Source organism: Megascapheus bottae, chromosome 2 (assembly GCF_031878675.1).
Source record: "Megascapheus bottae isolate mThoBot1 chromosome 2, mThoBot2.hap1, whole genome shotgun sequence".
Classification (NCBI taxonomy): domain Eukaryota; kingdom Metazoa; phylum Chordata; class Mammalia; order Rodentia; family Geomyidae; genus Megascapheus; species Megascapheus bottae.
In genome coordinates, this window is record NC_143510.1 from 4,271,971 (window position 1) to 4,285,303 (window position 13,333).

The following is a 13,333-nucleotide window of genomic DNA, read 5'->3' on the forward strand; positions in this document are numbered from 1 at the left end:
AAATACCACATCTTGTTGATCCACTCATCAACTGAGGGACATCTGGGTAGGTTCCATATCTTTGCTATGGTAAATAGTACTGCAGTGAACATTATTGTGCTAGTGGATTTAGTCTGTCCTTGTTTCTGGACATAGTGGAATTGCTGGGTCATAGGGGAGTTCTTTGTTTAGTTTTTTGAAGAACTGCCATACTGCTTTCCATAGTGGTTGAACAAGTTTGCACTTGAAAAACATTTTTTTGTGTGTATGTTCCAGTACTGGTGTTTGAAGTCAGGGTGTAAGCTTTTTTGCTAGTAGGCCAGTGCTCTACCACTTGAGCCACAGCTCCACATCTACCTTTTTGGTGATTAATCTGGAGTAAGAGTCTCAGTGATTTTCCTGCCTGAGCTATCTTAGAACCTTGATCTTCATAGCTCAGCCTCTGGGTACTTAGAATTACAGGTGTAAGCTTCCAGTGTCTGATATCTATATCTATATCTATATCTAGTTGTTGTTGGTCATGGGACTTGAACTCTGGGCTTGGACATTGTCCCTGAGCTCTTTAGCTCAAGGCTACTGCCCTACCCCTTGAGCCACAGTGCCATTTCTCTGATACTACATCATATTTTATAAGGTGTCCATGCCTAGAATCCTTCAACAAAATGAGTTATCAAAATAAGGAGTTAACACTATTCAATTATCAAATGTAAGAGAGAATACGAATGCTGAGGCTTTTCCTTCAGATACGTTCTATAAAATACCAGGGTCTCCTTATTCACAATTTAGTACTCACTAGGGATCAGTTGTCCAAGACAGATGCAGTTAGAACTAGACAAATTATTAATAAAATTATTGTGTTTTCTTGCAGGATGGGATGCTATTATGGACTGGAAAGATGTCCTATCAGGAGGAGAGAAGCAGAGAATGGGAATGGCACGCATGTTTTACCATAAGTAAGTGTGTTATATTCAGTTGGCCACCATGCCACTGTCGGAATAAGCAAAAAAAAACAAAACAAAACAAACAAACAAAAAAACTGGATGAAATTGAGTGCTTTCATTTTTCTGTCTTTCATTAGAATATGTTAATTATACATGGAAGTTTCACTGTGTATATGTAAAACCATACCAATGCTTTTTACATTAAGTTAAAAATACCTTAGTAAAAATATAATACATAGAACTTGTACTTTTTTTGGGGTAGGGGGATCATGGGACTTGAACTTGGCCTGGGCATTGTCCCTGAGCTCTTCAGCTCAAGGCTACCACCCTACCCTTGAGCCACAGCCCCACTTCCCATTTTCTAGTGTTTAATTGGAGATAAGAATCTCAGGTCCTTGTGTGCTTGGGCTGGCTTTGAACCTTGATCCTCAGATCTCAGCCTCCTGAGTAGCTAGGATTACAGGCATGAGCTGCCTTGCCCGGCTTATCTGCTCTCTTTTAAAAAAGAAATAGGAATTTTAAAGTGAATCACACACAGACATGTTAACATATTTTCCTAAACACTTTGCTTTCAATCCCTGAAATATTAGGATACTGTGCTACTTCCTTACATAAGAATATGTCATAGGCGAAGTAATTAAACTGACAATAATTACTCAATAATTAATACTTGTATTATTATTTAATACTAGTTACTTATCCAATAGCTGGTTTATACTCAAAACTTCCTTGTTTGTCCAAACATCTTTTTATTACTATTAATTTGTTGAAATCAAGGACATTTCACTTTTTTTCCTGTTTCCTGAGACAAGGTCTTAGCCTCAAACTCAGAATTGGTCCTGCCTGAGCATCTAAGTTGGGGTTATAGGCATGTGCCACTATGCCTGGCCACCCATTGTATTTGTTGTCCTAAGTCTTACTTATTTTTATTCCAGAGTCTCTTCTTGTTCTCACTCTCAGCTAGCTGCCTTTTAGTCATACTGGGGTTTGAACACAGACCTTGTGCTTGCTAAGCAGGAGTTCTAGCTGAGTCATAGCACAATCCTGCTTGGTTATCTTCTAATCTTAAATTCTTGATTTAAAGAAAGCAGGTCAGCTGTCATGTGCAGTGCTGCATCGTCTAGAATGATCTGATGTTATATCTTGTTTCTCTCCCATTCTTCCTATAAACCACAATTTAGAGCAAAAAGAAAAAATGACTAGCTTTAAGTCCAGACATTTCTTTTTTTACAAAGATGATGTACAGAGGGATTACAATGACGTGTCAGGTAACGGGTTCATCTCCTTTCCTCGATCTCTCCCAGTCTTTCCCTCCTTCCTCCACCCAAGAGTTGTACGGGTCCCTTCCATCAGTGTTCAGTGATCTCCACCCTTTTCCCCTCGAGTTCTCTATCCTCCTGCCCCCTCCCAAAGACTTCTGCATAAGAATGAACACGTGTATCGTTAAAAGAATGTATAATTTAAGCAAATTAATTCAAATATGATAATTTTCATTTCATGAAAGTAGACAATACAGAAAACTGAAAAGAAAAAATTATTAGCTATAAAAAGTACAACTATTCAGTTTTTCCCAACCTTGTTTGTGATATACGAAAAATTATCATCTCGATCACTTTGATGTACTTAATTTCATATGCTTCTTTGATTTCATGTGCTAGTAGATGTCGTTCTATATATTGTACAGTAGCTATTTAGAGTTTTTAGTTATTATAAAAGTTATACAACAAATGCACAATGTTCTTAATGTAATGGGGTTTAAACCTCAGGGCTTTGTACTTGCTACACAGTTGCTCTGCAACTTGAGTTTAACTCCAATCCTTTTTGTTTCTAGTTATTTTTCAGATAACATCTTGCTTTCTGCCTGGGCTGGCCACAGAGCTCCAACTCTTTGCTTCTGCCTCCTGCATTGCTCAAATTATAGATGTACACAACTCTATCTGGCTGAAGTGTACAGATTTTCAATATGTAAATCAATAACCATTGATAAATATATACAATTATGTAGCCAAATCCTCAGCCAATACAGAATTTAGAAACATTCTATCTCCCCTTTAGAAAGTTCTTTTGGGCCCCTTCCTAATCATATCTCCCCATAAGACAATTTCTATTCTGGTTTCAATCATAATAAATTAGTTTTATATGTTCTAATACTTCATATAAAGATATATGGTATATATTTTCATACCTAGCTAGAAACAGTGAAAAGAAATGATTAGTTGTATTGGTAGCATGCTATTTGTAATAATGTGGCTCACACTGGTAAGCCAGGTCACTCACGATCAGAGTCTGGGCCTTGTGAAGCCAGCACAGTCATGAAGTCAGTTAACCATCCAGAAATGGAGCTGTGGCTCCAGGGGTAGAGTGTTAGCCCTGAAAAGGAAAAAAAGCTCAGGAAGAGCACCCAGGTGTAGGCATTAACTTTAATGGTAATAGTGGAGCTAAGTTGTATTACTGATGCAAAAGTCCAAGACAGAATTGAAACAAGAAAGAAGACAAAGAAAAGGAACAATTAAGGGTCTGATAAGAAGGGAGATGGACAAACAGAAAGGAAGAATGGCAAATTAAAAAGTATCCCTGATAGTAAATACTCTTTTCCAAAGTACATTGCTCAGTAGCAGAGGATGTCTTGCATATGTGAGTCTGGACTGGATCTCTACCACCAGTAAATTTAAAAAAAAAAATAAATAAATATTTAAAGTCGAAATATTTGCTGTCTTTTCCCCCTAAGAATTTGGTACTAAACCCAATAGTATGCAATTAACTGTCAACGTTGAATTTTTTTCTTTTTCTTTTTTTTTTTTTGTCTTGAAGCTTGAACTTAGAGCCTGGGTGTATTTTGCTCTCTTTGAGATTTTCTACTAAAGGCTGGCACTCTACCACTTTGAGCCACAGGGTTTTCTGGTGGTTAATTGGAGATAAGAGTCTTACGACTTTCCTGCTCAGGCTGCTTTGAACCACGATCCTTAGAACTCAGCCTCCTGAGTAGCTAGGATCACAGTCATGAGCCACCAGGTGCACTATGAAACTTTTAAGTAAGTGCATTCACTGTCTTATAGTGAGGAAATTGAATGCTTAGATATTTACAATGCTGATAAAAAAAATCTTTGCTATAGGACTGTGGCCTGTTTAGTCATTAGCTGTTATAAATGTATTCTCCATGTAACTAATCAGACTTTAGTCATCAAGGATGAAGCTGCCCACTGCAAGAAAATACCCTCAAATTATCAGATAATCATCACTTTATCATCACTGTCTCATCTTCCCTGTGCCTCATGTTCTGTGATTTATTCATCTCCCCCACATTAAAGTTTATTGCATTGTGAACAGGTATCAGCAAAATCTATTTAAATTCAAGAAGAATGTGATGGATCTAATCTAGGTAACAATAAAGTATTGATGTTATTATTTACCACCTTTAATGTCATATTTTCAGTTGTGCTTGATGGCTCGTGCCTATAACTACTCAGGAGGCTGAGATCTGAGGATCACAGTTCAAAAGCAGTCTGGCCAGAAAGTCTGTGAGATTCTCATCCTCAATTAACCACCAAAAATAGCTAAAGTAGAGCTGTGGCATAAATTGAAGAATGCCAGCCTTGGGGGAAAAAAATGCTAAGTGTCAGAACCTGGGCTCAAAGTTCAAATCCCACTAGTAGCACCAAATAATAATAAAAATAAATTTTCTTTTGTGCCTTTGAAATTGTTATACTTACAGCTTCTATAGCCCCCAAAGTAATTCATAGTTCATATAAGCAAACTGTTCACTTGTTTATGTGGGTATTTTTTTTTCAGACCAAAATATGCCTTGCTGGATGAGTGCACGAGCGCAGTCAGCATTGACGTTGAAGGGAAGATATTCCAAGCTGCCATAGGAGCTGGGATATCCCTGCTCTCCATCACACACAGGCCTTCTCTGTGGTAAGTGTTTCTAGTGCTAGCTCATGGAATTCATGGTTTTTTCCTTGTCTTTTCTTTGCAGAGCAAGTCTATATCACTCCTAAAATTTAACCCTAACCATTTATGCAACTCCCACACTGATACGTGTTCTTTGCAAATTATCATCACTTTCTAGTAATTCTGAAAAGCTATAGAAAAGAAAACCCAGTAATTCATTTGAACTAAGAGATAACGAAAATCCTAGCTTGCATTTGGAAATAATAAAAATAAATGCATTCTACATTATTCTTTTAGTGCCTTCTTTAAAATATAAGAAAAAAATATAGCACAAATTGGCATTTCTTTCAAATTATCTTAAGGAAAAAAAAACAGAGGTGGCAGGAGCTTGTTTTTGTTTTGTTTTAATAAAGCTGGAGGCCAGGAGCAGGTGTAATCCTACCTAGGAGACTGAGATTTGAGGGTGAGGTTCAAAGCCACACCCAGAAGGAAAGTCCAACTAGCCAGCAAAAAGCTGTAAGTGGAGATGGAGGTCAAGTGGTAGAGTGTCAGCCTTGAGCAAAAAGGCTGAGAATGAAAGGTCATGAATTCAAGACTCAGTACTAATGCATGTGTACATACATGTGTGCATGCATGTGTGCATGCATGCACGCGCACACACACACACAAAACTTCCCAAAGCTTCCTGTGAATATCATCATTATACCTAATGAGATTTCCCCCTTGAAAACAAATGACACTAATTTTATGATTTCCCTACTTTTTCATTGATTCTCCATAATAAGAATTTCTGGTGATGACTTTGTTCCTGTTTTGTTCAGGCTCATTTTATTTAAGACTTGCAACAACCTCATGAAATAAAGATCACCGCATTCTCCCATGTTATAAATGAAGGAACTGAGACCTAGAAAAAGTGATAAAAGGAATTCCCATGAGCCCTTGCTCTGTATACCACCAAGAAATTTCTAATGTATCTTGCACATAAACCATAATGCACTTATTTGTTGCCATGGTATTCTACTTCCTTTTGTATGTGTTTAATCAGTCAACACCTGTAGTCTTGACATATTGTCTATAGTTGACTCTACATGCTTTGGCATCCTCCCTCCCAAAAGGATATCGCAGAAGTTATCTCCAGCTGCAGCATATCCTGAGGCAGGTAGCTAGTCAGGTTCCACATCAATGCTCATGGCTGTCAGCTGAGCCCAGCAGCAACCTTGCTTTGATTTTTATCCTTGAAGCCCTTCTGACTTTGTCTCTTACAGAAAATGCTTCCATTGAAATTGTGAACAAGCACTTTCCATCTGGCTTTTCTTGTCCTTTTCTATTGAGAGGATAATGATCTGTTTGCACATTCCATTTAAACATTATTTCCTAATGTTACCCCTTAAGAGGGAGCTTGAAAAGTGAGCACTTCACAAAGGGACTCTATCAGATGGAACTATTGTCTCATCCTTAAGGATCGAGTGGAAAGGTAGGCCCAGTGGCAGAGGCTATAACTCCAGCTACTTAGGAAGTTGAGGGATTATCATGAGTTAAAGGGTAGCCTGTTCAACATACCAAGAACTTGTGCTTTTTTGAAGTATGTTTGAAATGATGAGCCCCTGGTTTATTGGTAGCTTCAATTTCAGTGTAGATCTAGACCAGTGTGAGCTGGAGTTGTGTCAAGTGAGTCCCATTTCTGACTTTTCTCTTCAGAAGACCAAGAGGACAATTTTGATGCTTACCTGTAAATTCTATAAATTTGACATGACAGAGTCAGATGTAACTCTAAAGCCCTCTTTGGTCTGTACCTGAGATTTCCAGACAGGCTCCCAAATTCATCACATTGGACCCAATCAATGGACTGTCATGCCATTTACTCATTGTGTATATAGCCTAAAGAGACACTGGAAGAGGCTGGAGCCTGGTCTAGTGGTAGAGTGCTTGCCTAGCATGCATAAAGCCCTGATTTGATTCCAAGGTACCACATACACAGAAAAAGCAGCGGCTCAGCTGGTAAAGTGCTAGCCTTAAGAAAGTTCAAGGACAGTGCCTAGACCCTGTGTTCAAGCCCAAGGGTGAGGGGCGGGGGTGTGGGGGGAAGGAAGCACATTTAACGCTTGTTTTCCCAACAGAAGGCAACTATTCTCTAAGCAAATGTGTAATGCCATGTCTTTTAACATGATAAACATTTTTAACTGGTGCTCTTAACAGTACATATTGCTATTGTACTTTCTATATTAGTTTAGCAATAATAGGTTGTACAGACTTGTTTCTGGTTATCTTCTTTGCCCTTCTTTTGCTTATTTTGCTCTTCAGAAATAATAAGATGTATTCTATTTTTTTCATAATAACCAATGGGTAACTGTTAAATGTAAAAGGTGTGTGCAAGCGTGTGTGTGTGTGTGTGTGTGTGTGTGTGTGTGTGTGTGTGTGTGTGTGTACTGGTGGTGGGGCTTGAACTTAGGCCTCATGTTCTTGCTTAGCTTTTTCTTCTCAAGCTTGGTGCTCTACCATTTGAGCAACACATCCATTTCTGGCTTTTGATATTTAATTGAAGGTCAGAGTCTTTTTATTTGTCTTCCTGGACTGGCTTCTATCTGGCATCCTCAGATCTCAGCTTCCTGAATACTTAGGATTGTGGTCGTGAGTCACTGGGGCCTAGATGATTGTAAAGACACTTGTTCAGTGTCTGAAGAAGTTAAAAAGGGAAGCATTCTATTTTGAAAGAACTGTACAGATCAGTTCTAGTGAGTCTCAGATAAAACAGTATACTCATTTAAGGTCTTCTGACCACAACAAACCTTGAACTGTTATTATAGCTCATAATATAGAACATGCCTTTCTATCTCAGATCATGAAACACCCACAGATTTGTTCCTCCCATGTGGCAATCAAGTAAAGTTGTAGGACCAGAGTGATGAGTCAACTTTCATTATCTATTGAAGGTGAAACTTGCTAGAGATAAATAACCATGTTCTAAAATTGTTCCTGGGTGTAGATCTAAGACTAGGAAAGCCCAAAAGAAGTTGAGAATGAAGTAAACATAATTCCTTTTTTTTTTTTTTTGCCAGTCCTGGGCTTGAGCTCATGGCCTGAGCACTGTCCTTGGACTTTCTCAAGGCTAGAGCTCTACCACTTGAGCCTCAGCACCACTTCTGGCTTTTTTCTATGTATGTGGTACCGAGGAATCGAACCCGGGTCTTCATGCATGCTAGGCAAGCACTTTAACCACTAGGCCAAACTCCCGGCCCCAACATAATTACTTTTTAACTGTTATTTCTTTATTAGTATATATTAGCCTTCTTTCATTTTAAAGTTACTTTTGTTTTAACTTTCTTAATAACAGCAGGATTTCTTTTCATATTTCCCTCTTGATATAGAAATACAATGTTGTTATTGTTGTCTGGTTGGTCATAGGGCTTGAACTCTGGGCCTAAGTGCTGTCGCAGAGCTCTTCAGCTCAAGACTAGTACTCTATCACTTGAGCCACAGTGCCACTTTGGTTTTCTGGTCATTAACTGGAGATAAGAGTATCACAGATTTTCATGCCTGGGCTGGCTTTGAAATGCCTAGGTCAGTGGGCAACTAAAAAAATAACAGAGATTAAGTTATGTGAACATAGAAATAACTTTAAAAGATTTCTATCAGAGTTCATTTTAAAACTTTCTAAACTTGATTGCTGAGAAATTTTTATTTATGTGGAAAGAATTCACTTGACTTAGGTTTTCTCTGTTGGACCTTTCTAATTTTACTTGATTTCCTCAGCTTCCTTTTCTTACTTCTAGCCTAAGAATGTTTATAATTTGTTTGAAATTGTGAAAATAATTACACAGGAGCACAGTTTTTCTTTGTAATGCATATATATTCAGAATGTAAAATACATGTAATATCACAAGTGGGAATTTCCTACAGATAAATGGCTTGATTAAAGGATTCAAATCGTTAGTTTGGGTAAGTTAAAATAATTATACAAAGAGGTTTCATTTAGTTCAACCAGTCAGTTTATAACACATCTTGGGCAGTGTTACCCCTTTTATCATTCTCCTCCATCTCTCCCAACTCCATCCATCTTGCAACTTCTTTAGAATGGATTGCAGTTGAAATCCTATAACTTTAAGCAGGAATAACTTTAAGTGGCTTTTCAGTTATGACTAATAATTCTGTTTCATTTTAATTATGCAGGAAGTACCACACTCACTTATTGCAATTTGATGGTGAAGGAGGCTGGCGCTTTGAGCAACTGGATACTGCTATCCGTTTAACATTGAGTGAAGAAAAACAAAAACTAGAATCCCAGCTAGCTGGAATTCCCAAAATGCAAGAAAGACTCAATGAACTATGTAAAATTTTGGGAGAAGACTCAGTACTGAAAACAATGACAAATGAAGAGGAGACCTCCTAATTTGCTTTGACATGTTTGAAAAGTTAAATTTTAAGTGATGGCTGAGAGATGCTCTATTATATTGCATGCAGGGTGCTAAGCTAAGCACAGAGAAAACAGTAGGAAATGTTTTATATGATTGTAACATCAAGGAAGTCTGTGATAACTTCAGAAGAAAATAAATGCATTATGAAGATTTAGTCATAATGGCTTACTAATTCCTCATGAAAGCCTAATTCACCTACAAAACAGGATTTTTGAGGTGAGTTCCTGGTGAACAGCAGGTTACTGTACATGTAGTATGACTGAGATCGACAGGGGTAATAGCTCAGAAATGAGACCATTTACAGAAGCTGGCTTGATATCAGGTGCATAAAGTTAGAATTCTGAGTACCATTTCAGTCCATCTATGACTGATGCTACTAGGTTCAATAGCTAGAATTCATATTCATCAATGCTAATGTAGATACAAAATAGCTGACTCTTTAATACTTAACTACAGTATGAAGTGTATCTTAATGACAGTGGTTGAAAGGGAATAAAACAGCATGTCTAACTAAATACAAAATGCCACATTAACATTTCTAAATTTTGAGCATCTCAATGCGAGCTTAAATTTTTTTTTTGCCAATCCTGGGGCTTGAACTCAGGGCCTGAGCACTGTCCTGGCCTTTCCTCGAGGCTAGAGCTCTACCACTTGAGTTATAGCACCACTTGCAGCTTTTCTATGTATGTAGTACCGAGGAATCAAGCCTGGGTCTTCATGCATGCTAGGCAAGCACTCTACCACCAGGCCAAACTCCCAGCCATGAGCTTGATTTTTCTAATGAGAATATTGCTTAAAACCTTTTCATTTTTTAAGAGAATTGCCAATTCCAAAAAGAAGTACCAAACAATATTTGTTTTAGCTTGTTACTCTATTCAGCAGCATTATCTACTACAGTGTCTCTCCAGACATACTGTTTGTGCTGGGGGCAGTGGCTTATACCTATAACTTCCTAGCTACTTAGGAAGTTGCAATCTGAAGTTCATGATTCAAAGCCAACTGAGAAGGAAAGTCCAGGAGACTCTTACCTGTAATAAATTATCAATAAGTGGAGCTGTGGGTTTCCCAGAAAGATAAGAAAATAAGGAAAGAAGGGAGGGAAAAGAAAAGAAAGATGGAAAGGAGGGATTGAGGGAGGGAGGGAAGGAAGGAGGAAGGGGAGTGGAAGGAAGAAATACTGTTTAGTTTTGTGCCTAAAGGGAGTTGATATTTTTTAAAGATTAGTGCTACAATAAATATATATTGAAAATCATAGTAATATTTGCATGCGTTTGAATAGTACCTTAAAATTTATGAACTATTTACATAATTTCATTTTAAATTTCTGTGACAATTTTTGAGATAGATATTACTTTTTATTCTTTCCTTAAAATTTTTATTGTTATAAAGCTGATGTACAGAAAGGTTTCTGTAAAATGTCAAGTAAAGAATACATTTCTTTTTGGATTCCCCTTCCCTCACTCTCTCCCAGTTTTTGCTTTTTCTTTTTTGCTTTTGAGAACATTGACACTCAAATTCCAACCTAATCATGTAATTTATTTAGGGACATAGCTAAGGGTGAAATGTATTCATCTGAGTTATGATATCAATAAACACTGGAAGGGCCTATAGGAGTCTGAGGAAGGCAAGAGATGAGGATAAATAATACCAAAATTTGAAATTAGAAGCAATATTGGAAAGAAAATGAGTTATGTTACATTTTATTATTTGATTATCATTTACAAGAAATATGAGTATGAAGTGGAAAGCTATTACCTTCTGTTTAAAAATGAGCCAAGATTAACATATCATTTAGCAACTAAGCTACTTTGTGTGTGTGTGTGTGTGTGTCTGTGTGTGTGTCTGTGTCTGTGTCTGTGTCTGTGTCTGTTTGTCTGTCTAGTCTTGGGGCTTAAACTCAAGGTTTGGCCATTGTCCTTGAGCTATTATGCTTCAGGCTAGCACTCTATCACAAGTCACAGCTCCACTTCCATCTTTTTGTTGTTCAACTGGAGATAAGAGTGTCAGCTTTGAACCACGTCATCAGCTTCAGCCTCCTGAATAGTTAGAATTACAGGCTTGAGCCACTGGTACCTGACAGGTAATTCCACTCTTGCTCAATGAATCTTGTTTAATGAATCTCTCACCTATCAGCCATCAGAAGGATAGTTCATTTTGTTTAGGTAAATTTAATGTTGCTGAACCTAATGAGAAAAGTCTATACAGATTAGTCCTAGGAAGTAGGAATAAACAATTTGAGTGCTCTGGAGTTGGATCCTCCAGGACCAACTTCAATCTCCTACTACATATGTAAGCCACCAACATGTTAATTGGCCATGAGAAATTAGAACTATCAGTTGTTCATGGCTTAGGTTTTTATTCATACATAGTCATAGTAGATACTAAGTCAGTGGTTCTTAGAGTGTTTCAGAAGATACAAAACTTAGGTGTCATTATGATGATTGTTGTGGAACTTTGTAATATTTCAGTTCTCCAGAACTAGGATATTGTAAATTAGCAATCAGTGTAATCATCTTATTTATATGAGGGACTGTGACATAAAAAATCAAAATCAGTACATGTTTTACTGTTATTATCATTAGCATTTCTTCATTTACCCATTACTATTTATTCATTTGTACATGACTATTTCATATTAAAAAGGAGAGGCAGAAATCAAAGTTTTATTGCTGCTGTTGCTATTTGTACAAAAAGCATGGAACCAAAACTCCACTATCTTAGGATCTGTCCTAGCAGTTAACCAGTTTACATTGCTGTGTGATTCAAAGTCTGCAGCAAATGTCTTTATTAAGTAATTCAACTATGAAAGATATTGAAAAAGATGGAAACTTCTCACTAAACACATGTATCATTTTCACACCATTGTTTTCATTTACTTAAAAACTAAAACATTTGAGATTTTTATTCTGAAGCTTTAAAAAGAATGCCAAAATAATTATCAGATTTGCAATTAGGCCTTATTTTGAAATGCTACCAATGAGATGAAGGAAGGCATTGAAACAGACTCTGTCTTGTATTTAGAGTTCAAGGATGTCTAAAACTCTATTTTAAAAATGGAAACATTAAAGTTCTAAGATAAACTGATTTTCTGAGAGCTCTTTTTTGTTGCCTGCTCATTTTCTGAGTTTTTTTTCTCTTGACTAATATCCTCTAACTTGAAAGGGAAAAATCATTTGATTTGAATTTGTATTATGTGGTATTCAACGGTTTCCAAATGGTCCTGCAAGAGTTGCATACTTTATTCTCCCTGTGCTGAGACTTGTGGAAAAACACCAAAAGACCAAAAAAAAAATCTCAACAGCATCTTTGAACACAACAAAGTAAAAACAAGGAAAGAGAAAAGTAGCTTTTTTACATTTATGTTTTTTATTTCAATATTTTTACTGTGTCATCTGTTTGTCCAGACTTTTGACTTACCTTTGTTTTTGTTTTAAAAAAAGATACCCTCTAAGATTTTGGAGTTGATTGTAAGTTATGCATTTTGAAGGTTAACTCAAACATGGAAAACAAGCTGTATTATGTGAACATGTCACATTATATTTCCACAGCATGTAGTGCCATGCATGGACCCAAAATACTGTGCTTTTATAAACATGATACAGAATAAAAATCTCTTACATAATCTCAACAATGATGTCTTTAAAAGCCCACTCAAATTTTCATACACTTCCAATAGAAATAGTTTTCCCTTGATTTGTTTTTTGTCTCAAATTCTGGTCTGCCTTGTAAAGGTAGAATGGAATGTGTTAGTTCTTATTTAAGTAATTGATTAAGTAATTTCATATTTTGGCAGGAGGCTTAGCTTATTATAATGTTTGAACTAGTTGATTCAGTAAGCCTAAATCTGTGTTACACTTCAGAACCCACATCCGGAGGCATGCATAAGGCGGAAAAGCTCATTAAACGGTTGATTTAAAAGAGATGTCTTTGATACTACTTCAAAAGCAAAAACAATGTTTACTCAGAAGCTTAAAGTTCTACAGCATAAAGTTCTGCTGATACACATTTACTTCTGTCAAATGTTTGGGAATTGTACTTGTAATATTTGCCACATGAGAGCTTTCAGGTGAATGTATAAAATATTTTTATTAAAAAGAAATCCCTTCGTCA

The 13,333-nt window shown here is 36.8% G+C and overlaps 1 protein-coding gene across 1 annotated transcript in view; it reads left to right on the top strand.

Moving 5' to 3' along the window:
* Positions 1-13,333, top strand: part of Abcd2 (ATP binding cassette subfamily D member 2) — a 57,876-nt gene extending 44,543 nt beyond the window's left edge. Inside the window, exons 8-10 of the mRNA XM_090319819.1 lie at positions 848-932; positions 4,710-4,835; positions 8,979-13,333. Of these exons, the coding sequence (XP_090175945.1) occupies positions 848-932; positions 4,710-4,835; positions 8,979-9,198 (431 nt within the window). The 3' untranslated portion in view covers positions 9,199-13,333. The remainder of the gene's footprint in view (positions 1-847; positions 933-4,709; positions 4,836-8,978) is intronic.